The sequence below is a fragment of the Miniopterus natalensis genome, chromosome 22, assembly GCF_054644295.1.
Source record: "Miniopterus natalensis isolate mMinNat1 chromosome 22, mMinNat1.hap1, whole genome shotgun sequence".
NCBI lineage: Eukaryota > Metazoa > Chordata > Mammalia > Chiroptera > Miniopteridae > Miniopterus > Miniopterus natalensis.
The window spans coordinates 4,127,114-4,152,144 of NC_142102.1; the positions used below are offsets into that span (position 1 = coordinate 4,127,114).

At 56.0% G+C, this 25,031-nt stretch overlaps 1 protein-coding gene across 1 annotated transcript in view; it reads left to right on the top strand.

Moving 5' to 3' along the window:
• Positions 1–890: 890 nt before the first annotated feature.
• The window catches only part of NTRK3 (neurotrophic receptor tyrosine kinase 3), a 264,227-nt gene continuing 240,086 nt past the window's right edge, over positions 891–25,031 (top strand). The window contains exons 1-2 of the mRNA XM_087829119.1: positions 891–1,120; positions 7,643–7,905. Coding sequence (XP_087685245.1) covers positions 7,658–7,905 — 248 coding nt within the window. The 5' untranslated portion in view covers positions 891–1,120; positions 7,643–7,657. The remainder of the gene's footprint in view (positions 1,121–7,642; positions 7,906–25,031) is intronic.

Sequence of the window (25,031 nt, forward strand, 5' to 3'; positions counted from 1 at the left end):
TTTTGTAATCTTCCTATTGAGAGCTAACAGATAAAAGCATGGCTTCTAACTCAGACTGGCCCAACACTCCTTATTAAGCAGCCGCATTTGCCAGGAGACAGCAGTGGCCTCCCGCACAGCGCCACCCAGGCACCCTCACCCCGCTTCCTCCCGCCCGCACACCCGTGTCGCAGCTCTCTGAATGCTCCCACTGCCACCCCCACCCGGAGCCCCAGGCTCACCTGCACAGACCCCCGTGCGCTGAGGTTCCTGCCACATCCACGCCCGCCTACCCTCCTTGCCCATCCCTGTCGCTGCCCACACCTCCCCCAGGCTTCGAGCACACCCTTGCTCACGTCGAGTAGGATCAAAATAAACTTTCTCTGGAACCTGTTCAAAGGCTAATGTGCATCCTCTCTTAATTATTGATTTGTTTAGCACAGACGCTGGGGTAGGACATTCAATGGGCTGCTGTGCCAAGGGCCTGCCTCTAGAATCCTCACCGTTCACGAGGGAGCGGGACAGTGGTCTCCTTTTGGGAAGGGGCAGCCGAGTGTTAGGGGAAGCCGGCTCACAGGGCAACTGCACTCTGACCATATCCCTAACCTGCTGGCCCTACCTGCCCTGGCCCAGCCTAGTGATCACGCCTGGGGGCTCCCCTCCCTCCTTCTCTTCCCTGGCAGAGGGCTACTGGGATGCAAAAGGGTTGGGGTGGCCCCTCTCCCCTACAGGGGAGGCAGCCTCCCTTCTCCTCAAGGCCTCACTAGGGGGCAGTGTAACTTAGATGTGGTCAGAGTGGTGGTTAGGGCTCACATCTGGCTCATAACCACAGAGCAGCTGGGTGATACTGGACAAGTGATTTAACTTCTCTGTTTCATTTCCTCACCTGTGAAACAGGTCGTTTGTGAGGGTTCAGTGGAATCGTGAGTGTCAAGAGTGCAGAAAAATGCTACACACAGAAGCCAATATGTCACAAATACAGCTGTCTCTATCGTCATCGCCATCATTCTGGTCGTGTTTATCTCTGGAACCCCAGGATCGTAGGAAGTGGCCTGCAGTGAAGCTCCCCTTTAGTGTGTGGATGCAGCCTCTGGAGGCCCTGAGCCCTAGGACCACCGTTCACTAGAGGCTCTGTCTTCAGGTGAGTGCTCTGGAGAGGCCCCCCCCCCGGCCCTGGGCAAGGGAGGCAGAGTTTGCCCCTGGGCAAGGGTCTCAGCCATCCATCCATAAGGTTGGGTTCCTGGGCTCCCTTTCTTGGAGTCCTAAGGGGAATTCTAGAACTTGGCAGCAGGCAGAGGGCATCCAAGGGGAAGACCAAATGTCCCCGCCTTTTGAGAGCCACATGGCTTCCACCAGCTGAATGAACCTGTGGTGCCTTCCATGTGTGTCTCTGGCCAGGTCTCTGGGTCCCCTCCCCATACTGCACCCTTACCCCACAGCGCTGGAGTGTGACCTGCGCTTAGCCAGGGCTCACTGGGCTGGTCTGCACCTTCCCCCACTGCCACCTTCCTTCCCTGTCCCACCCCCATCCCGGAACTCCCTGGGCTGGGCTTTTGTTCCTTGGTTCCCAGGCAGTGCAGCTGGTGCTGTGGGCTGAGGAGGGGGCGGAGGACATGGCAGAAAGCCTGTGGGAGGGAGCTGTCTCTGAGTTCCAGAAGAGAGCGTGGCTCCTCATGCCCCCTCCCCCAACATAGCGCTTCTCCCAAATCCCCACACTGATCTCTCAGCAAATAAGACTTATTTGGGGTGGGGTCCACTTGATACCTACTTAAATGTGTATGCATGTGCTATTTCCAGTAATCGTCCGCCAGAGGAAACTGGAGGAGATTTGGTGATTTCTTGCTTTGAGCCCTAATCTGTTGGCAGTCCCCCCTTCTCCAAGCCTGAGGGCTTGGGGGCACTGCCTCTGCAGCCCCGAGGTGTTGGAGGTGTGTGCTGTTCAAAGAAACAAGCTAGGATAGTAGCGGGGAGGGCAGCGTTTGTGAGCACCCTAATATGGGGGCTGCACCATCTGGCAAAGGGTGGGCCCCCTAAGGAAGGATAGGAAGGAAGAGAAGAGAAGGGGAGCTCCTACATGCCAACCCTGCGTGGGGTGCATTACGCATGTTTTATGACCCCAGGAGACAGGGAGAAGGGTTTGGCTCTGCAGGACAGAGACCACAGTAAGGGAGCTGCTGGGCCTGGGTCAGCCCCGCTCCGTGTGGGCACCTGGTGAGGGCCTGATGGCCTGGGCGTGCCCTGGGAGCTGCTGTTTCCTGCCCTCTCCTGACTTTGGAGCTGAGAACAGAGCCACTAATCTTTCTGCTTCTAGAAGCTCCTCAATATTTGCCCTATCAGGGACAAGTTTGTAGCAGCAAGTGTAACTCTGGGGTACAGAGGAGGTGGTCAGCTCAAAGCACCCCACTTCTGTCCCAGACTTCCCTTGTGGACACACATCGGGTTTCAGGCAGCAAAAGTGCACATTAAATCACCCCCCAAATGTGTGGTGTCCGCTCTCGGGCTGGCGCTCAGGCTCAGATGCTACTGGGCGGTGAATTCATCCCAGTGGGTCTGTTATATGAAACCATATTTAGTCCCATTACAGCTGTCTACTCCCCGTGTCCCCAAGTCCAGAGCCTCTGAAAGCTGCACGATTTATCACACCCTAAAGGGGCCATGGACAAACCTGAAGGCATTGCCTCTGGCCAGAGTGGGGACAGGTCAGGGGGCCGTGCTGCTGAAGTTCAGGGAAGGGACAGGATGTTTTTCTCAGAGAAGACATGGGAGGTGGGCAGCATCCCGAGTGAACCTTTCCTTGGTGCTAGGTGTCAGCACTTGTAACCAGAGCTAAGTGTCGGCTTCAGGGCGCTGGCGTCATCATTTCAGACTGAAGGTATACCCCAGGGAGTGAAGCTGTGTAGGAACAGAATGGGAGCCTGGCTGGTGCGAGCTCGAGGGTGCTGTTGGGGGGTGTCTGCAGCAAGTGGGGACAGGTCTTTGGCCTTGGGAGTCCTTTCCAGCGCAGAGCCTCTATGAATCTGTCACTCGGGGTGAGTGGGATGAGTCGAGGATCATTGGGCAGCGGCACTGAGCAGGGCCCCCAAGCCCCTCCAGACAGTCCCAGCAGGGCAGGACCACACAGCAAGCCTTCCTTAATGGGCAGCAGTGAGAGGCAAGGACCCTGACCCCTGACAGCAGCTCCAACCTTCTGGCAGGTGTGTGTCTGAGATCCTGGGACCTGAGTCAGGCTCCTGAGCTGGGGCCTCCTGTGGGTGGATTTTCTTGCTTTCGGGAACCGCCTTGGTGCCTGACTGTCTCTTTTCATGGGTGAGCTTTCACTCCTCGTGTATGGTCAGAATTCCGTTGTTGGCTCCTGGCCTTCTGGATACCATTACCTGTTTCTAGCCTCCAACCATGTCCTTTTCCCTCCCATCTTGAGCCCAGGCCAAGATGTGAGGGAAACAGGCCCTTTTCAGTGACCAAGTGCAAGCCTGCCAGCTTGAAATAGCTCTTTGGAGCAGCAAATTTTTCAGGGCCTGGTTTTCCCTGTTGCTTCCTGTGCTCCTCCAGTCACTCCCCAGGACCGCAGTTCCTTTTCCTGGTCACAGGCAGAGCAGTGGGTTCCCTGTCTGCTCACACTACCAAGTCATGCAGCACAGCTCCTGGGTTTAGGTGGACACTGTAGGAACGGCATGGTGGGTGAATCCGAAATGCCCGGGCCTGGCCTGTGGGTGCTCATAGGAAAAGGGGGTGTAGCTGGGTCAGAGGTCTGCATGGGAAGGGCCTGGGAGGGGATAACTACCAGGTCAGCATCCCTTTGTTTTTTCTAGATGGCAGGAATTTTGGCTTTGGAGATACCTTATAACAAATAGTCAAAGAAAAATCTCAGGTGCTTACGCAGATGGAGCCTGCCCTTTGGGAAAGAGACATGTGCTCAGTTTCTCCTTGTGTCAGGAATGTGGAATGTCTGTGCTCTGGAAGCAGCTCACTTCTGGCCTGTGTGGTGGGAGACCACCTCCAAATCCTGGGAACGTTCCTGCCTTCTCCAAACCCCTGATACTAGAAGGTATCTGCCCAGCTGTAAAGGGTTCCTAAAACTTTACTTTCTGTTAAAAAACCAAACCAAGCCTTTGCGTGCTCCTGACTCATCAGCAGGGGATGCACCCATAAGTTCCCTCATTTCTGAGCCTGCAGCTGGCAGCGAAGGACACGGGGGTGGTTATCCCTTGATGGGTGTGGTGTTGAGCTGGGTCACATCTCCAGGACCCAGTGGTGGCTGCAGAATGGGAATCACGGTGATGTAACAGACATTCTTTGGAGCCCACGGGGGCATCCTCACCAAAGAAGACAAGATACTCTGGACCCCTGCTGACTAAGAAAGGGTGTCTATGCAGGAGCCTTTCTCTTGCTTCACCCCAACCTGGCCCCTCTCAGGGGTTAAGGACTAGCTCAGGCATGGGTGCGTGTCCTAGGGCAGGGCGAGCACCTTCTTGCACAGGTAGTGAAACTTCACAGGTTTGCTTTCTACAAAGTCCTTGAGTCTGAGATATCCAGTGTATTTCACCCTAACTGAATAGAGTTCTGAGAATTCACACCACCCATCTCGCCTCTCTGCTCAGCAGTGTCCCTTGCCCAGATCCATGTGGAATCAGGGACCGTTCAGCTGGAAGGGACTTTGGGAGCTGTCTCAGTACTTCTCAAACTGTGGCATGGTGATGAGCCACCTGGGGAATGTGTTAAAATGGGCCTTCTGGTTTGGTGGGCCTGGGTGGGGGACCCCGATGCCGCATTTCTAACAAGCTTCCAGGTGATATGGGTGCTATTGGTCGGAGAGGGGCACGCTTTGGGCAGCGAGGCCCAATGTGGTCATTTTACAGACATGAAAGCTGAGGCCCAGAAAGCTTTAGTGATTTGCCTATGGTTAGAAATTGAACTCTGCTTGCCCACTCCCAGGCCACCTTCTACTTTGAAGAGGGCCTTCCTCCTTGTCAGCTGCCACTTCCTGCTCAGGCCCACAGCTCTAGGTCAATATAACAGCCCATCTAATTCCATTTCACTGCCAGGATGAAAGACTTCTTGTTCCACCAGGGCCCCTTGCTTCACAGCCTGCATTTTTTGCTGTCTCCAAAGGGGTTTTTAAAGGTTTTATTTGTTCTGACTTACGGAAACCTCCCCTTCTCAGCTGGAAATGTTAAAAATCATTTCTCTCTTTCAAAAAAGTGTGCTGGGCAACCAGGCTGGAGACCTGATGCTGGGCAAACTCCATTTGGCCTTCCCTGCTTATTGGCACCTCCCCTGGAGTGGTCTGAGAGAGGTCCCTGTGTCTCTGCTGCCACCTGCCAGCTCCTGAGGGGCCAAGCTGGAGCTCTGACTATCACTCAGTGTCCCTGACTCAGGTATTCTAGAGCCAATCCCAGAATGGCCCTCGAAATGGCAGGGAGGTTCCCAGGGGACTGAGGGTATCAGGGATTGGCCTAGGGCCAGTAGGAACTGGTTTGAGAGTCTAAGGAGGTCTCCACTCTCTGTCCCCTCCTGCTGGTGGGAGGGCAAAATGCCAGTCTGGGGACAAGGCCATTCTGGCAAGTGGCGAGAAGTCTACTGAGGCCAAGGGAAGGCAGAATGTAAGGGGGTGTGAGGAAAACTGCCTTTTATAGACATGTTCTTTCCCTGGCTCCCCCTCCCCCAAGTTTACTCACAGCGACAGTGCCACTCGCAGGCACCCGGCCTGTCTGGGTGCGCCCAGGCAGGCGGGCGGCACCGCAGGCCGCCTCCCCCATCTTGCCTGCAAGTTGCACGACCTGCCTGGGAATCCGCAGGGGGCGGGGGACCCTTTCAGAGGCTGAATGCAGTTGAATTCCGTCTTCTCTCCCGCGGCCCTCACCCAGAGCGGGAGCGGAGCCGCTTTCTCCCAGTGAATGAATGCTGTAGTGTCTGCCTGCGTGGGCTTCCCTAACCCTTTCTTCTCCCCCGCCACAGCGAATGCTCTGGGTTTCTCGGCAAACAGCTCACACTTGGCATTTTGACATTTTATTTAAAAAAAAAAAAAAAAAAAATCCCTACCGAGGCAAAAAGTAGGGATGCCTCCTTCTCCAGTCAAAGGTTAGCTGCACCTGCTTTGCGCCCCTACCACGAAGGGGTGCTTGGGTGGGAGGGAAGGAAAGAGGTTCTGCGCCCCCGAATCCGGAGAAAGCAACTCGCCCGCCCCCTCACCCGGCAGCCGGAGCAGTGCACCCGAGAGAGCTGAGCCCAGAAGCCGGCCTCTGATGGTGCTGGCCTGGTGCTTGGCGAAATATGCCCCTTGCATCTCAATTTCCCAGGCCGTTTCTCTCGCACGCATGGCTCGCCTGGGGCCACCTGGACTCGCAGGCGCACCCCTTTCTGCACTAGTTCCCTGCCAGCCCAAGGCCAAACGCAAAACCTACCGCCAAGAAGGCGCAGGGCGCATGGGGGCACCCACCGGGCCGGGCCCCGCAGTCCCCTCCCAGCCGAACCCAGGTCCCGGACTCTTGATTACGGAAATGCGTGTCCTTTTAGATGGAGACCACAGTCGTCCTCCCCAGCTCTGGGTGCCTCTCTGGGGTTCCCGTGCGCTCCCGCACGCGGCACCGCTGTTAGCGAGCCTGTGCCCCCCACCCAGGCTCGGGAGCGCTCCCCGGTCACCTCGGCTGCGTTCGGGTCCCTTCCTCCCGCGGCCCGGATTGCAGCAAAACCGGGCAGCGCGAGGGCCAAAAAGTGGAAAGGAGAGCGCCTTTCGGCGTCGCGCAGCCAGCTCCACAACTCCTCCTCCCCAGTCCAGACCCTCGCGATCCCAACTGCAACTTTTCCCCTCCGTCTCGTTTCCCCAGGGCTGCGCCCAGCGGACGCCGGGCCGCGAGGGTGGAGCCGGCGGTGCGCGGCTGCGGGCGGCGGTGCGGACCGAGCCGCGAGCCGGCTAGTGGGTGGGTGGGTGGGTGGGTGGGGAGGGAGGGAGGGAGGAGGGAGAGGACGGCGGGGAGAGGGAGGGAGAGAGGGAGGGAGGGGAGATTCCGCTCTCCTGCCGCTCCCAGCCCGGGCGGGGGGCGGGGAGGAGGCCGCGGGAGGGGGAGGGAGGGGAGAGGGAGGGCGCGAGGAAGACGCTCCCGAGCCGTGCGTTTCGTAAGCTCGGGGCACTTGCACATTTCTGCAGGCGCGTCGCGAGCCATTCGCCGCGGCTGCTGCAGCTCCGCGGCATCTCCCTCCTCCTTACCCGGCCCGGGCGTTGTGTGTGTGTGAGTGTGTGTGTGTGTGTGTGTGTGTGTATTTTGCAGGTGTGTCCGTTTTAATTCTGCCCAGTAGGTGGGACTTGGTGACTTTAGCACCATTTTTTCCTTTCCCTTTTCTTTTTGCCTCCCCACCGTCTGTTGCAACCCTGCAAAGTCTCGGAGTGGGCCAGCGCGGCTCGCCCCCGAGCCCGAGCCCGAGCCCGAGCCCGAGCCGGCGAGGCCACCATGCCCGGCAGACCGCACCTCTAGGCGCTCGGCGGCTCCACCGGCGGCGGCGGCGCGATGGTTTCAGACGCTGGAGGATTTTGCATCTGATCGCCCGGCGTTTCAAAGGCAGAGGCCCCCTCCCCCTCCCCCTCCCTCGCCGTCTTTGTTTCCTTACCCCCCCCAGCTTTCCCCGCTCCCCCCACCCCAACCCCCTCTCCTCTCCTCCTCTTTTTTAGAAGCAGCGATCGGAGATGGATGTCTCTCTTTGCCCAGCCAAGTGTAGTTTCTGGCGGATTTTCTTGCTGGGAAGCGTCTGGCTGGACTATGTGGGCTCCGTGCTGGCTTGCCCTGCGAATTGTGTCTGCAGCAAGACTGAGATCCATTGCCGGCGGCCGGACGATGGGAACCTCTTCCCCCTCCTGGAAGGGCAGGATTCAGGGAACAGCACGGGGAACGCCAGCATCAACATCACGGACATCTCAAGGAACATCACTTCCATGTAAGTCGGCGCCGCTCCCTGCCGCCACCCCCAGCCCGCGGCTCCTCGCTCGCCGGCTCCTCAGCCAGGCTGGGGCCGGCCCTGCGCCTGCCGCCCGCGCGCCAGGCTCGCTCTGGCTCGAGATGCTCGGGGCTGCGCGTGCAGGTGACTCTGGCCCTGTCCAGTGGCGATCCGGGGATGCGTGAGCCTCTCCCGGGGGAGGACCCCAGCCGGGAGGGCAGGCGGGGGCCCAGCTCCCGCCCCCGCTCCCCCCCGCTGCGGCTTGGCTCCTTCGGAGGGTGCCAGTCGGGTTCTCTCCCCCCACTAAATAGCAACAGTTTGGCCACGCGCAAGTAGAATAAAGTACCCGAGGTTCGAGTCCCTGGCAGCGGCGGCGGCAGCTACGGCGGCTGCGCTTAGCCCGAAGGAAAGGTGACAGGGACTGTCCGCGACCCGGCTGAGATGTTTAACTGTTTCCTTTTGGAAAGAGCAAAACACGCCGACAAGTAAACAAGTTGAGAGCTGGCCGCTGTGGGTGGGTGGGGGAGACTTTGGACATGTCGAGGCTGTCATGGACGCCCACCCCTTCTCTTCCTTACGCCTGCACTCTCCAACCCCGTTTCGGGCATTTCCGAGACCCCTCCCCTACCCCCCTTTTTACCCTCCTCTGCATCTGGGCGCCCACAGAGCACCCCTGTTGGAGCTTGGAGAGCAGCTTGGGAATTTGGAGTTAGGATGGTGAAGGGAAGAGAGGACTTGCCTGTTTTGCAGACAGGGCTTCTGATATGATTGTGCAGATCCGTTTATTTGGAAAATTGATCTCTGACCGGCGTTTGGGTGGTTTTGCCCCACATAAGTGAGACCTGTGGTGGCCTGTTCTTGTCTGGTTATCTTCCTTGGCAAGGAAGGGGCAGAAGCATGGGCAGGGAGAAGGAGCTTGGGATCCAGGGAGTCTGCCCATCTTTTCCACTGACCTCAGCCAGGTGACCCCCTCCCTTCCTGCCATCCAGAGAAGGGTGGGGATGGCACTGGGATGGCTCAGGGGGTAGCTTTTGCCTATCTCCTCCCAAAGTCCCACCCCTCGGGGACTCGGGAAGTGGGTGGGATGCTGAGAAGGGTTTGCACTGAAGTCTGAGGTCTGAGGAAGGCATTTGGGCGGACTCAAGAGGGGCGAATCTGCCATTGGCACTGCTCTCCTTGGCGCCAGCCCTCCCTTTGCCTCAGCCCCAGTGTGATGGGGCTGCAAAGCCAGGAGGAATTGCAGCCCCGCTCTCTCCAAAGCCCGCCAGCCCTCTTGGCTTAATGGAGACTCTGCTAGCATTCTTGCAGCCAACAATTTGAGGGGAGTATACAGCCCAGGAGCTGTTTCTGACTCTTGGCCCAGGAGACAAGATTGACCCATATCTTGGCTGTGCCATTCAACCCCTCACCACCTTCAATCCCCCCTCCCCCAGACTGGCTGGAGATGACAAGATATACAGCAAAGGGTGGAGGGGGGCAGGAAAAACAGATCCGACCCAACTGTGCCTCTCCCATCCTGCAGGCCACAGCCTCCCTGCCTCCCCCAGGATGCAGGGAGGAGGGTCTGGAGTGAGATTGTCGGGAAGCTCCGAATTGGAAGTGCACTCTCAGGGTTGTATGTGTGTGGAGGTGGGGGGGCTTAGTAGTGGGTCCAGGCGCTGAGCAGCTGGACCTAAGGATTTTCAAGGGCTTGGATGGGCCAAGGGTTGGAAAGAACGGGCCCCAGTTGCCCAGTGTGGGTCTCTGGGAGCCCCTGAGCCTCATCCAGCTTCTTCTCTGCTCCAAGGATGTGTGTATCTGTAGGAAGCCAGTGGGAGGCAGGGACGGCCACAATCTCGAAGGCTCTTTATAGCCACACAGAGGTGTGTCGCTCCTCTGAAAACGAGGCTCGGGGAAGCAGTTTGGTAGGGAACCGTTTGGGTGGTCTTTTTAGGCAGAGTGTCCAAGATGGGGATGCTGGAAAGGTTGGTGATGGGGCAGCCTCTTGTCCCCTTTGCTATAGGAGGACCCTAGAAGGGCATCTGGAGGGACGGTGAGCCGGGAGTGGATTGGAGACCCCTCTGTGTGTGTCCCTGTCCTTGTTTCAGGACTGGGATTCTGGCAGTGAGTCAGGACTCATTTCCCTAAATCTACCCCAACACCTAAGAGCCAGGGAACTGGATTCTCAGGAGCCCCGAAGAGTGGCAGGTGGAGGAAGGTCAGAGGTTGTGGGTCAGATGACCCTTCCTCACCCCATCTCCTCCCCAGTGTCCTGTTGTATCTATGGCTGGTATTGACCGAAGTCGGGGAAGGGCCCTGCCTTCAAGCCCAGAGGCAGAGGACCTTGGGGAGAAGGGGGTGGAATCATGTTGATCCTGGGAAGCAGATGTCACCATCCCTATTTTACTCCCCTGGGAGTGGTGGCTCAGGGTGGCAAAATAACTTTCCCTGGGGCACACAGCCTCAGAGGTGAGCCAGGCCAAGACCTCTATCTAGCCCTGAAACCCAGGCCCCCAACTCTGTGGAGGTGCCCTTGGAGCAGGCTGGAAGAGGGGGCTTAGAAGAGGGAGGAGCCCTCTGGGCAGGGCAGGGGATGTGACTTTAGTGTAACCTGGGAAGGGGCTGCAGCTGAAGCCAGGCTTTGCTGGAGAGGAGCACGATGCTACCAGAGATAAGAAATCAGGGTCCCCCAGCCTTCCATCAGCCTGGAGATCTTGGTGCTGATTATGCCTAGGGATGTAGCTCGGGCAGAAGCCTGGCTTTCATCATGCCTAGCTGAAGGAACCTGGGGTGCCCTCCATGATGCACCCTCCTGATCTTGGGGCTGTGGTCCCTCCTCTTGACTGGTGTGTGGAGTGGCTCCTATGCACCCATTGGAGGTACTTCTGATGGGGAGATTGCCCCCCCCAAGAGCCTCAGGAGGAAATCAGCTGCCAGGCATCAGGACAGAAGTGTGGGTCTCACCTCCGCCCCTCCCAGAGTCAAGCAGCTCCGCAGCACCCTCCCTTTTGGCCTCTTTGTGTTTAGGAGGCCAGTCACTTTGACACTGGAGCGCTGACACACAGTAACCTTACCTAGAAGGGTCCACGCGCAGCCGCGCCCAGCCTGGCTCTGACGTCACAAAGGCAGGAGGTGGTGGCTGGGAGGTGGCGATCTGGGCCCTCTCCCTGGGCCAGGCCTGCTTGGAGCTGGGTGGGAATGGCGCATCCTTGGACTGTTAGAAAGAAGATAGGGGGGAGAAGATGGCATCGCTGGGCTAGGGGTTCTTGGGCTTGGCTTCTGGGCTCGTGAAGACCATGGCCTCTTGGCTGGGATTAGGAGCCACCAGCTGGGTCTCCACACCAGCCACTACAGGGTCCCCAGTGTTGGCAGCCTTCTGGTCCCTTGTTTCCCCTGCCCTCCTTGCAGGCCCTCCCCTGGTTGGGTAGAGGATCATTCAGAGTACTGGCTCCTTGAATCTCAGCCTTTCCAGGGACCCATGGACAGCCAGCCAGGCGGTTACCAGGGATGCACTAAGGGTGTGGGCCAGGCCCCAGAGGCATTGTGGGGCTTAGTCAAGACCCCCAAGATTGGGGGTAGGCCTGAGGGGGGTGGGCTGAGGTGTGAGGGGCCTTTGAGGTGAGGTTTAGAAGGGGGAGTGGTTACCACCCCAGGGAAAGAAGTGCTTCTAGGATAAACACTGGGGACCTTGGACTCCAGAGGCCCTGGGATTTTGCCTGGAGGCCGGGTTATGGTGGGCTCCAGGCCTCCCGTGGAGAGGCCTCCCTGGAGCCAGAGTTGTCAGCCCTTGAAAGCCAAGGTCAGTCTTCTGAGGGGCCCAGGGCTTCAGCTCAGCAGCACCAGGGGACCCTAGCACATGACAGCTTGGGGCAGAACCAGCCTAGCCTGACCTTAGCGTTGAGAGTGCTTGTGAACTGGCCCCTGGAGGGCCAAGCCTGGAGTCTGGGAGGCGGCTTGGGGTCCTGCAGGGTGCCTAGAGTGCTACTGTGAAGTAAGGAGGGGCCTGATGCCCTCCTCTGGGACACTCCACCCTGCCCTGCCTGTCCCTGTGTGCTGTCACCTTCTGTCAGACTGTAGGATTGGAGAGGCCCCCACCCCGCTGGCTCGTGGGTGGTGGGTGGCCCTCCCTGAGGGTAGCCCTTGCCAGTACTGTGGCTCCTCCACTGCTGCCTGGGGTCCCCATCTCAAGGGCTCCATTGACTGGCTTGTTCTAGGACAGTGGACCAGAGGCAGAGTAGGATTCCGGAAAGGGATAGGACTTGAGCTGCACCCCTGGCTCCACCCATAACCTTTTGGGAGCCATGGTAGAGGATTGTAGCCCTTCCGAACCTGTAATTCAACTATGGATTGAGGCCATAGGGCAGTGTCCCTTCCATCTCAGACGTATGCTGTCCAGGGCCCGAGGATCCCCGAGGAGGCTCTGCAAGTCCACCCCCTGTCAGCGTCAGTGCTGACCCCCGTGAGGCCACCAGGAGGGCAGAGGGTTCTCCCTCACTTGCCATTTCTCCTTCCTTCTTTCCCTTCCTGCCTCTAGGGAACCCAGCGCCACACAATATGGAGTCAGCTGCCCAGACCAAATGCTGCAGGCAGCACCTGCTCTGGGCCTGCAGCCGCCCGGCAGAGGCCGACCCCCAGTTTCCTTGGTTCCCATTCCCCCGAGCTCAAGGCCCGGGAGAGGTCTCTGCAGAGCTTCAGCTCATTGCCCAAGCAGGGGCCCCCACGGGTCACAAGAAGAAAATGTCAGAACTCCTATTTCAAATTATCCTTGTCTGGAAAAGGGAATATTTAATATTTAATGTATGGATTGAAGATATACAAGCATATAATTTAATAAATATGAGTGCTTTGGGGTTATGAGATAAATTTTTTATTGCTGAAGATACAGAATCAGAAAAGCTCGGGGCCCACTGTTGTGCTGGGAGGGGTCTGAGTTTGAGAGGGGGATGGGTGATGAGGGTGACCATAGGAAAGGTCATCCGGAAGCCCTGGGCTCCATGGCTTGGCTTGTTCTAAGGAGGGGCTGGTTAATTGGGGGGGGGGAGCAGGGTGATACGAGGAGGGTGATATCAGGCTGGGTGGCATAGCGGATCTTTGCTCCCAACCAGGGTTCCTAAGGCCTCCTAGTCCCGGGGGCCAGGCCAGTTCTCACGGCTGGCCTGCTAGTCTCCTTGGGCCTCTGCGTAGCAGATTCTTCATCCCAGTGCGTACCCCAGCTTTCCAGTTGACGGTTGTTGAGTTGGTTTTTGCAACAGCTACTTGAGGTACATAAGCAGGGATCATCAGTCCCATTTTACTGATTAACCAGCAAAATAAAGAACAGAATTTGAGTCCCGCGCGGTGGAGTTGTGTGGCTCACAGAAGGAAGGACCTGGAAGGGCTTCGAATCTCCTCCTCTGGTGCTCCTCTTGGGGACTCTCTGGTTCTGTCTGCTCCATTCTCTCTCTGGCCGTGGCCCTGTAGCCTGACACCTAGTGCCCACGGGGAAGGGAGATGCAGAACGCTGTCACCCAGGAGGTCCTTTTTCTCCCAAGGGGCAGCATTGTGGGAGTAGTCCAGCTGTGGGGGACTTGTGGGGATGGCTCAGTGTCTGGCAGTTGGGTCCAGGCATGGCAGCACTATAGGCTGGACTCGGTCCCCCAGATCTGCTGGTGGCCAATGAGCCATCAGCTCGAGTCACCCGTCATGCCCTGAGCCCTCCTCACCTCTACTCTGGGACCCAGGAATACTCGTGGGTCCGGACAGGTTGCTGGCGACTCTTCCATGGTTAGATCAGCAAGAGTGAGGGCTCCAGTGGAGCCAGATAGAAGGTCTGTGCCCAGTGGAGCGGAGAAGCCCCCCAAGGGTCCTCCCATTTCCGCCTACCCCGAATGCGGGACTCACCAAGTCAGAACTGGAAGGGACACTGCCATTCTGCCTACCTCATGTTACCCGTGGGGGTTCCATAAGAGGCCCAGAGAGGGGCAGGGGCTTTTCTGGGGTCCGCTGGGTGCTGGAAAACTTTGTTTCCCGGGGTAGGCGCTACCTTCTCCTACTCCACTCCGGTGCCCATTCTGGGCACTCTGTCAAAGCCAGAGCCTCGCCCACGACTGTGTCTCCCTCTGGGGCGATGTTTCCAAATGTAGGGTCCCCAGAGGCAGCAACTATGTGAGGCTGGCAGCCCACGCCAATTAGAAATCTACTCAGTGAGGGCTCCTGCTGAGCTCTGTTCACATCCAGGGCTGGGAGTCTGTGGGTTGAGTGGACTCAGGGGCCTGTCCTTTCTCTCTAGCCTCACCTCCACTCCCCTCGCTCCCACTCCATCCCCCACCTGGTTTGTACAATCCAAAGTTTCCTGGGCTCTGGGTGGTGAGAGACTCAGGATTCCTTCCCCCAACAGATATCATCAAGCGTTGTATCCCCAGCAGCTCCTCCCTAGCTTTAGATGAATCCCTGCCCTCCTCTGGACCCCAGTGTCCTTATCTGTAACATTAGAATAACATCCACTTTACAGCAGTACACTGAAGTTCAGGGCCCTGTGTCATGCCTGTAAAGAGAAAACTGTCAGCACAGGATAATTAGTAATGACCAGGCCTTTGTGAGCGCATTCTCTGTTCCACATACCATTCCAGGCACTTTAGAGGTCATACCTCATTATGATGTCACACCAACTTTATGAGAGAAGTACTATTATTAGTCCCATTCTACAGATGGGAACACTGAGTACAGAGATGGAGTTTGCCTTATTCATGCAGCTGGTAAATACAGAGCAGTCTGACATTAATGTCAAGCTGTATTGCCTTATGCATAGTAACGCGTACTGGTATCCACACGTACACACACGTTCGTGAATGCACAAACATTGTGATATATTAGTGAATTAATAGGGTATGCATGAAGGTTTCGGAGGATTCTTTCCTTGATAACATTTCAGTTCCCTAGGTGAGAATTGCCCTGGCTGGGGTTGGAGGGGAAGGCAGATGCGATGATGATGGGTAGGTGTGGTGTTGGTCAAGCGGTGCCCGCCAGCGCAGCCACAGACAGGCTCCTGGCAGTGGGGGAGGCTTTGGGGCTCTCCTTCTGACCTGTTCTCGACAGTGGCCTCCCCCAAGGCCACGTCTCAGCCAAGCCTCTTCCCAGGACTCCTTGACCCCCCCGTGGCATCTTGGCCTTGGAGGTCAAGTCAGCTCCCACAGGAGACCAGGTGCCAGCTGAGGCTGGCGGGGGTTCAGGAAGCTGGCGGCTGGGTCCCAGCCAGCTCCACTCTGGGCCCCGGCACGGTCAGCAGGATGGTGTCCCTGACTGCCCATGGCCAGGGAGAGATGGACGGGAGAGGGGAGGGCAGGTGGCTTCTCTCAGAGTTTGGGGTCCTGAGGCTGCCCCTGGTTGAGAGCAGGAGGGGGCTGTCTGAAGTGCTGGAAGCCTATGTTCAGGGCATCCTTCCTGAAGGGCGAATTCTAGTTCTCCCTGGCCCTTCTCTTGCTCCCTCCTCCGAGCAGCTTTCCCTCCCCTCCGCCCTGTCTCTCTGCACCCTGACTCCCTTGCTCATGGAAGCACCCAGCTCTCATCATAGGAGCGAGCTGTCCCCACAGAGAGCTGGAGGACCCAGCAAACGGCTAAGATTGCGGGGCAAGCATTTGTGGGAACACCCCATGTTTGCTGCTCCTTGGCTAGATGAGCCGCCGTATCAGAGAACCTGTCTGGCCTCAGTTTCCCCTTCTGGGAGTTGGGGGTCCGTCTCGCCCACAGGGTCACTGTCAGATCAGTATGATGATGCACTCCCCAGGCTCTCTAAACAGTTGAACCCCATGTTGGTTATTTCCATTTCTAGATGCCTGGGAGTGTTTTTGAGTTAGGAAGAAAATCAAGATGTTGAAGCATAAATCATCCGATTTGGAAAGGGGCTCAGAAATAATTGGAGCCAAACCCAGTTTCACAGAGGAACCTGAGGCTCGGGAGAGGTGGAAGGACTTGGCTCATTCACCCAGCGAGTTCTGGCCAGGGCAGAGCAGCACCCCACTCCTGGCTCCCCGCGGCGTGGGTCCCCCCCACCCCGCCTCTGCCCTGGTGCTGAGGGACCTGGGCTCTTCCAGAGGCGCCTCCTGTGAAGGGAGCAGGAATGAAGGCATCACTCTTAGATTCGGGGTGCTGACCCACAGCCTCCCAGGGTGAACTGGGCTGTGCCACGTCTTGGGGCTCTGTTCCCGCCTCACCTCTGGGGTCTTGTAAACAAGCCCCAGAGCCTCTGCTTCCTGCCTGCCGCTGTCATCTGCGCCTAGGCCCGCGGTGGCCACCAGAGGGCAGTGCTGTGCACGAGACCGTCTGAGGCTCGTGGCCTCTTCCCAGGCAGGAGCTGGGGATGTCACAGCAGCCTGGTGAGGAGTTTGGGGCAGCCAGGCTGTTAGAGCCTCTCCCGGGCCAGGGCTGAGCAGGGAGGTCAACTCTTCCCCTGGCGGGCCCTGCCTCCATCATGCCAGCCTCCCAGGGATGTGAGTCTGCTGGCTGGGAGCTTCCTAGGGGCAGGCAGAAGCCATTCTGGAGTGCTGTCCTTCCCACCTCCCCTCCCAGCACTGCAGGAGGGACGGAATGGCTGGGCACAGTTCCTGCCCAGGAAGACCAGTTCTGATGGGGACACAGAGAAACTGACAGCTGGTTACGCTGTGGGGTCAGTGTCTTGGAAGAGGTGAGCTTTATAAATTGCCTCAGGCCGTATTTGATATACTGGCCCAAATGTGGGGCATCTCTCATCTCTCCCTGCTCCCCTCCCCCATGCCAAGCTTGGGAATTACTAGACGCCAAGTAGCTGTTTGGTAAATACCAGATCCTGACATTTTCCAGAACTGAGAGCTTGGTGCTGTCTTCTAGCCTCTCTAGACCCCGCCTCTGCTCTCAGAGATGCCGTGTAAAGAGATGGGTATAAAAGTGCCCTGCAGACCAGGGTTGTGGCCCTGCCTGGGCTGGTTGCTTTTGACTGTTTTCTTTCTGCGAGTACTTTTGGCCATTCTCTGTCATTTCCAGGCGGTCTCATGTTTGAGCAGGTTCTTTCTTGTTCTGTGTGCTCTAGTCGGTCCACGAGTAAGTCTTGTCCCACAAATGCTGTTATCAGCTTTGGAGATGGGATCTGCTGCCTTTGTGGTGGGGCTGAGCTTATGGGGTGGGAACCCTCGGTCGTCCCATAGCTGCTGGACCCTGGGATGGGGTATTTCAGTCTTTCCCCACCTACTTATTGCTCATACTTTTTCGGGGCTGGCACCCTCAATTGCAGGGGTGAAGCTACTGAACCAGAGATCATTTGCATGCATAACCTTGCTTATTGGCAGCAACTGCTAAATAAAACCTGAGATCACAACTATCCTTCTTACTAGCTGGGACCCTGAGCTGGCTACTTTTCTTGATCCCCAGTTTCCTCATCTGAAAAATGGAGATAATAAGAATACAGGGCTATTGTAAGATTTTGATGAGAACACACCCACGCGTGTGTTCTCTCCCATTTCCCATCACCACACTCCAGAACGTCATCTCCAGAGCGTGGACACTTTTTACGGCCCTCCTCTGTTCTTGGCTTCTGGTCCCTCCTCTTTCCAGCTCATCCCACGCACCCGGACAGATTAATCTTCGAATCCAGGGTCTTCCGTTAGCACAATTCCTGTGCCCGAGTTTTTCCATGGTTCTTTTGTCTGAGTGGCAGCTCAGTGCCATGGTAATAATAGTGGTTTCTTTGGCCAAACAGCTTTCAGTTGAAATCCTGGCTCTGCCCCTGTGTGAGCTTAGGCAAGTCACTTAACTTCTCTGAGCTTCAGTTTCTCCATCTGAATAGTCAGGCGAACTATCTCCACCATCCTAGAGTGCTTGTGAGGATTCAGTGAGATTGTGGGAGGGGCCCGGCAAGTGATGGCTGCACAGAGGTCAAAGTGGCAAGTGCCACAATGGGAGTCTCTCAGAGGTGATGGGCAGTGACAGTTCTGGGTCCTTGAAGAGTGGGATTAGAGGCAGTTATGCCAAGAGAGCTAGCACCTGAGCCCAAGCTGAGAGGGTCAACAGAAGGACCAAGATGGTGTGCATATGAAAGAGGTGACAAAGTAGCTGAGATGTGTGTCAGTTGAAAGGACAGAGAGATTGTTATAGTTAGACTGATAGAGTCAGTTGGGGCACCAAGTGGCGGGTGTCCCAGGCAGAGCCCACCTTCCCCATTCTCCAGCCCCAGGGGTTTTGCTGCCAGCATTTCCATGCAAGGGCAGGGTAGCACCTGCCCTTACAGATGTTGCACAACCCATGTGGTTTTACCGCTATTGTTGCTGATCAGCTTCCCGCTCACTAGCTGATACCCTTTGGCTATTGTAACCGACTAAGCCCATCAACTACAGATGGGGCTGCAGGATCAGCCCTGGGACAAAGAGTTTAGGAGTCCAGTGGGAGGCAGTGACCTCTTAGTCCCTCCAGTCCACCCTTAAGAGCCTCCCACACGCAGTCATTCCAATTCCATGTTAAGCCACAAGAGGGCACTAGACTGATTTCTGTGGGGATAGAGGTACTATTTGGCCTGCCCCATGGTGACTGTCTTTGATCAAGGCAGCATGTGGCTTCGTTCCAGATGCCAGCATCTCTGGAGGCCACGGCAAACCAGCTGGATTTACCCAGAGCCCATAGCACAGTGTGAAATATCTCAAGGGAAGTGAAATCGTAGTAAAAGGTCATGAAATTGGTCATGAAACTTGGGTTCCAGTCCTTGCCGTCCTTCCTTGTTGCTCGTTTTTCTGAACTTTGAGTAAGTTGCTTAGTTCCTCTAGGCCTCACTGTCTTCACCTGCAACTAAGGTGTTATAGGGAGGTGTCGCTGCGGGGCTTGAATGACATGATGTGTGGGAAGTGTCTGGAATGTGATGGATACTCCATGATTGACCATCTGTTTCTTCCTGCAAGAAGCATGAAGTTAGGACACAGCACAGGAGATATTTATGGGATCCGGTGGGGCCTGGTGGGCTCACTTTACTCCCCAGTAAACACTCTATGGTTCCAGTTCACTGGGGGCAGCAGTGACCCCCAGTGGCCAGAATGCAGAACAGCAGTGCATTTGGACCTGGTAGTGGGGTGGTGATGGTGGCCTTTGTTGGGGATTTGTTGGGTATTGTTGGGGCAGATGAGACTGACTCGGTGTCAGGGGATATCGGCTTCAGAGGATCTGTCAACCAAATTTCTCTCCTGTTAAAACACTAGTGGTTAGAGATGATTCTCTCAGGGCATTAGTGTGATTGGTGGTGGCCACTGAGGATGTTTGCTGCCTGGACCAATGTCCTGAAGTCACAACTGCAGAACACACATGTGCAAACAACTGACTTTATTGTAGCCAACAAATCCTGCCATCTAACCACCAGACCCCTGTGATGTGTCCTGGGTCTTGCTGTTTGTGAGATGCATCAGTCCCTCATCTATCAGGTTGGCCTCAGCCAAGAGGCTCTAGATCTCTGAACCTCAGCACGCTTATCTGGAAATCGGGGGTTGGGCTGGTTGACTGGGAGGGTGCTTCCAGCTTGGGTCGGAGTGTTGGGGACTTCATTTCATAGCCTTTGCTCGGTGTGCGTTGGGTGTGGGGATCCATGGGAACTGGGGGCAGTGAGAACTGCGGAACTTCAGGCCTTCCTGGCACAGGAGCTCCAGCCTAGAGGAGGGAGGGGCCTTCCCTCGGTGGAGGTGTGCCCCTGAGCCTGCCGCTGGGGTGTCTCTGGCTCTCCATCTCCTGTAGCCTTTCCATTATCCACCTGAAACCAGGGGGGAGCTCGGCAGATGTGTTGGCTCAGGACGTCATTTAGCATCAGCTTTGCTCCGGATTGGATTTCTGACTCCCTGCCACCCCTTAAGTGGCGGTCATTTTAACAAATGTGGCGATAGGACAGCAAGTGGGAAATAACATGAGAAATGGGGAGGGGGCAGGGGCACGCAGGAAGGGTATAGTTTATTCCCTTGGCAGAGGCCGTCTCTGAGGCACTGGAGGGGGAGAGGAGTGGAGTGGCAAGGAGGAAGGGGTGGGAAGGAGTGCCTGATGTCTGGGGCAGGTGGCCTGTGGCTTTCCCTCCTCTGTGGGAGGGCCCTGTGTCCTATGAGGATGTCTGGCTCCTGTTCCTGGGGCAGGTGTTGGAGGGGAGGCCCCCGTGTTTCATTTTTCAAAGGACTGTCTTCCAAGTGCATAACCGACAGCTAACGGGCCTGGCGCTGGCAGCGTGTTCAGCCCACTGTGGATGCCGAGCTGCATCTGGACCTGGGCTGTGGGGTGCCCAGGTGTCTGGCCGCCTGCCTCACTGCCTGCCAAGGCCCATCCCAGCAGCTGGAGTGCTGGGGAAGGATGAGCAGAGGCACTAGCTGGCCCGGGAGAGGAGGGAGTCAGGCGTCTGCCATGCCGGCCCGCGGCAGCAGCCATGTGCCGGGCACCATGCTATGCCCTGGGACACAGCACTGAGAAAGTAAAGGCCAGGCCCTTCCCCCTTTCTTGGGGTTAGAGTCAAGTTGGGGTAGTGGGCATTGGACAAAGGACCTACTGCTAAGGCTGTCTCAGGAGAAGCAGGGGCAGAATTTCAGAAAATGTATCTAATGTAAAGTTTAGAGAGAAATGTGTATATGGAAATGTGGCTTCTTAAAGTGGAGCGGGCACAATTTTTCTAAATGGAGATGTGAAAAGTCTAGCTTTACCTGTTCCCGGGTCCACCTCATAGTGACTACCGCAGAGCTGCTTGTCAGGGTCATGGCCCCAGGCCCAGAAGTTGATTCATTGGCCTCGCTGTTGCCCACAAGAGGTCCCAGGGCATTTTAGGGAAGCAACTTTGGGAAGGCAAGAGAGGCTAACTGCCCTTCTCCAGTCCCTCTCTGACTGCCTGAGATAAAGACGTGGGGGCAGGTACCTTATTTGGAAGGTGAGCCCAGGCGGCCTGGGAGGGGCAGTGAGACCGAGGAGGGAAGGGAGCCAAGGAACAGCGTGTTCGTGAGCAGGTTGCCGAGGCTCTCCCGAGGTGCTCGTTATTTCTCTACTCCTGCGTTTATTCAGCATGTTTATTTGAGAACCTCCGACGGGCTGGCCCCTTTTGGGAGAGGTGTGAGCGTCTGTGAGCCAGACGGGTGAGGTCTAACGAATTCTCCCCACACTACGGGACATGTAAGGTCAAGCCCCTTTCTCTTGGCACGCGGCCCCTGCTTGTGGGAGTCTGCCTCCAGGCGGTGGGGGCCGCAGGCCAGGTGTGCTGAGGGGCAGCCAGATTCCCTCAGTCCCCCAGGCAAGTTCTTGGGAGAAAGTTCCATCAGAGGTGATTCAGGGGTTAGAAGCGCCTGGGATGGGCTCGTGCCCGGGCGGGCATGCCCAGACTGTGTCCTCGTGGTGGTAAAGGGCCAGGTCCAGACCCAGCTGACACTGCCCAGGAACAGTGGGCCCCCTCTTAGAGTGGTGCCCTGGGCCCTGGGGAAGCATCAGTGTGGGAAGAGTGACCTTCTCCCTCCCCGACTCTTGTCCAGGGTCATTTCCTGTCTGTCTGGTCATTCCTCCCGCCTCTGCGTCTGCCTCCCCCAGTCCTGGGTCTCAGGCTGTGTCCCATCCCAGTAGCTTGCTAGTCTACTTGCCCTCCTCTGTCCATCATTTGCTCAGGACTGCTGTTGCCCGAGCTCTGGTTAGGTGTGCTCTGGCCTTGGGGCTTCACTGTGGCACCCTCCCGGGTAGCTGTCCTCACCTGTGCCACTGGACAGAAGAAGGTGACATAGTCAGCGCCTTAGTCCAGCTGAATTCTCTGGAGTTCTGCCGTGTGCCATGTGTGACACCAGGCTCCTTACGTCAGGCTCGGATCCTCCCTGTGCTGGGAGCAGGGAGTGTGTTTCATTCAGCTCCATCTCCTCAGCAGCCAGCTTCCCTTTCACCTGTTCTCTCTGTGCCCCAAGTATGGTGCCTGGCTTCACCCTCACCTTGACCCCCACACTCATCTTTCCCTACCGGGCTGGACTTGACTGGACCTGCTCTGACCTACGGGATCCGATGTGTAGTTGAGAAACGAAGGCACAGTTATGTTTTCCAGGCTTGGAGGTGATTTTCAAAAACTACTTGGGAGGCAGGGAAGAAACTCTGTAACTGCCGCTCAGGAACCTGAGTTGGGTCCTCACTGCTCCCAGGGTGAAGTTCACGGTTCCTGCTCAGGCTACAGCATCTCTCTGGAGTCCGGCCGCCCTGCGTCTCCCACGGGACCCTCTGCCCCGGCCAGACTGAAACCTTCCCAGGCATTTCTCACCCTTAGTCTTTGGTCAGACTGCTTCCCCTGCCTATAAGCCCTCTGGCCTTCATTCTGCTCACCTGGGCCCTACCTGTCACTCAAGTCCCACCTTTGAGGGGGTCTTTGTTATCCAGACCTGTGTGTCATGGTTGTTCTTGCTTCCCACCTCCCCAGTCTCGAGCACAGAGCAACAGTGGCTGTGTTTGTTGAGCACTCCTGTGGCCCAGGAAGTTTATGTAGCATCTCATTTAATCCGGCCGCATGTGTGGAGGGCGGCTCTCACTCCTGGGGGGCGGGGGTGAGTCCAAAAGATGCTAGAGCTCGCCCCAGGCCACCGTGTGAAGGGCACGGTTAGGACTCAGACCCAGGCTGGCTCCAGAGCCCATGCCCCGCATCCATGTAGCAGTGTGCCCAAGAGGCTGGGAACAGCTCATCATCAGGAGAGGAAGCAGTAAGGGGACCCTGGGGCACTGATAGGGCGGTGCCAACGGTACGTGGTGTCTGTGTAGTAATGCGGCTGTATTTTGAAAACGTGGTGCTGATAGAGGAAAAGCAAGAGTGACATACCATATGTGTATTTTAAAACACACAGTGACAAATATAACGTATTGTTTATGGACACAGATATACAGTAAAAAGATAAAATCATGGTTTGGATACGAACCAATTCCACGATAGCCGGGGGGGGAGGGAGGGAGAGGACGCCAGGATGAGCACAGGCTGTGTCTCCGGCCTTTTCCTCCGCCTTTTTCTCCAGAGCTTAGCTTCATTCCAGGGGATGCGCAAGTAAGGTGTTCGGTATATAATCCTTTGCTCTTCTCCACTGAAATAAAACTCTAGAAGGCGTGAGCAATAAAAACATTATCACACCCATCAGATTTGCAATTAAAAAACGTTAAACCCTTGTATTAGCTGGCTGGGGGCTTACACAACAGACATTTGCTTCCCCGCTGCTCTGGAAGCTGGAAGTCAAGGTTGAGGTGTGGACAAGGTTGGCTTCTCCTCTCCTTGACTCGCAGATGACCGTTTCTGCCTGTCTCCCCATGGTCTTCCCTCTGTGTGTGTTTGTGTCCTAATCTCTTCTTAGAAAGAAAGACACCAGTCATATTGGATTAGGGCCCACCCTGCTGATGTCATTTTACCTCAGTCACCTTTTTAAAGACCTGGTCTCCAAATAGTCACATTCCCAGGCCCTGGAGCTTAGGACATCAACATTGAAATTTTTTGGGGGGGAGGGGTAGGGAGACATAATTCAGCTCATAGCAATCATAAGACAAAAAATTTTGCATGTCTGCTGAAATTGGAGTCTTAGACTTTCCAAGTGCAGAAGTTCATCAGAGCTAAGTTTTTCTAATGTTTTGCTGGTGCCCTAGACATAGCTGCTTGGTCTTCCTGTGGGGAAGAGCTTGCCCATCCTGGGAGAGACCATGTGGGTCAAGGGAAGGACACACAAAAGCAAATGCAAGGTCTGGGAAGGGCCCACAGGCCAGGGCTCTGACTCTCCAATGTTTAGGAGGTGCAGGCGCAAATGAGTAAAACCATATGGTACTAAGCACACTGAAAAGCACTATTACTTTCTCTCTTATTAACTAGTTAACTAATTTCTCAGTGATTTCAATAGCTACCAGAGAGCCTTGCTTGTGTCAACCACAAAGTTTGTGGCCCCGCTCCCTCACGATATGACAGTGGACTGGGACCCCGGGCCACGGGGGTTTGGGTGGCAGTAGGAAGAACCTGAACAATGGGCCACGGCCTAGGGCCATGCGATTGCTTTCTTTGGGGCCATGTAACTAAACAGGACTCTTCCTGTTCCTTTATTTGATTATGAAAATTTTCAAGCATACATAAAACTTGAAAACTACAGTGACCATCCATACACTCGCCACCTGGATTCTGCAATTAATGTCTACTCTGCTTGCCCGATCGTTTGGCCTATCCATCTGTCCATGTCTCTATGCACTCAGTATCCACCCATTTTCTCCGGTGCATCGCAGACTAAATCGTAGATGTTTGTACACACCCCATAAATACTTTAGTATGTATATCATTAAACTAGAGGTCAATACTAATTTTCATTATTTCTTTGGAGGTAATATTTATAGTCAAGGAAATGCACAAGTCCCATGTGTATATTCTGAGTTTTGACAAATGAATACACCTGTGGAACCCGGATCCAGCAGGATCCAGAGCATTGCCATCCCCCAGAAACTTCCCAGCCAGGCTCTGTCTCCACCTCCCCAGAGGTAGCCGCAGTTTCTGTATTCCCCCCCCCAGTAGATTGCTTTTGCCTAATCTACAACTTCACATAAATGGGATCATACGATGTGTACTGAGCAAAATGCTTTTGAGGTTCGCCCACGTTGTTGCAGGTAACGGTGGTCTGTTTCTTTTCCCTGCTGAGTACTATCCCATTTACGGGAACCTGAGTTTGTTCATCCAGCCTCCTAGGTGTTGGAACCCTGCTGCTCCCCGTGTTGGGCACTGTGGGTAAATCCATTATGAATATTGTTACACAGGCTTTTTGTGATCACATGCTTTCATTTCTCCTGCGTCTCTCCCCAGGTGTGGGGTTTCTGGATTGTATGATACATTTATAATTAACCTTTTAAAACACCCCCAGATCTCTTTTCAAAGTGGTTGCACCAGTTTACACAATAAGACTGGTTTTGTTGAATCTGGGTTAGGATAGACCCATGCCCATGACTCACATACAGAAGCCGGTCCTGTTGTAGCTTTGTCTTGCAGATGAGGACTTTGAGAGGCAGAGGGGCCTCCTCACTTGCTCAAGGTCACCCTGCTGGGAGGTTGCAGAGCTGGGACTGGCTGACTCAAAGCCCCTGGGGTTTGCATTATGAGGGCTGCATCTTGCAGATGCAGGGCTGAGGCCAGCAGGAAAGCAGGTGGCTGACTGCTCAGGGCACCTTCTGGTGTTCCC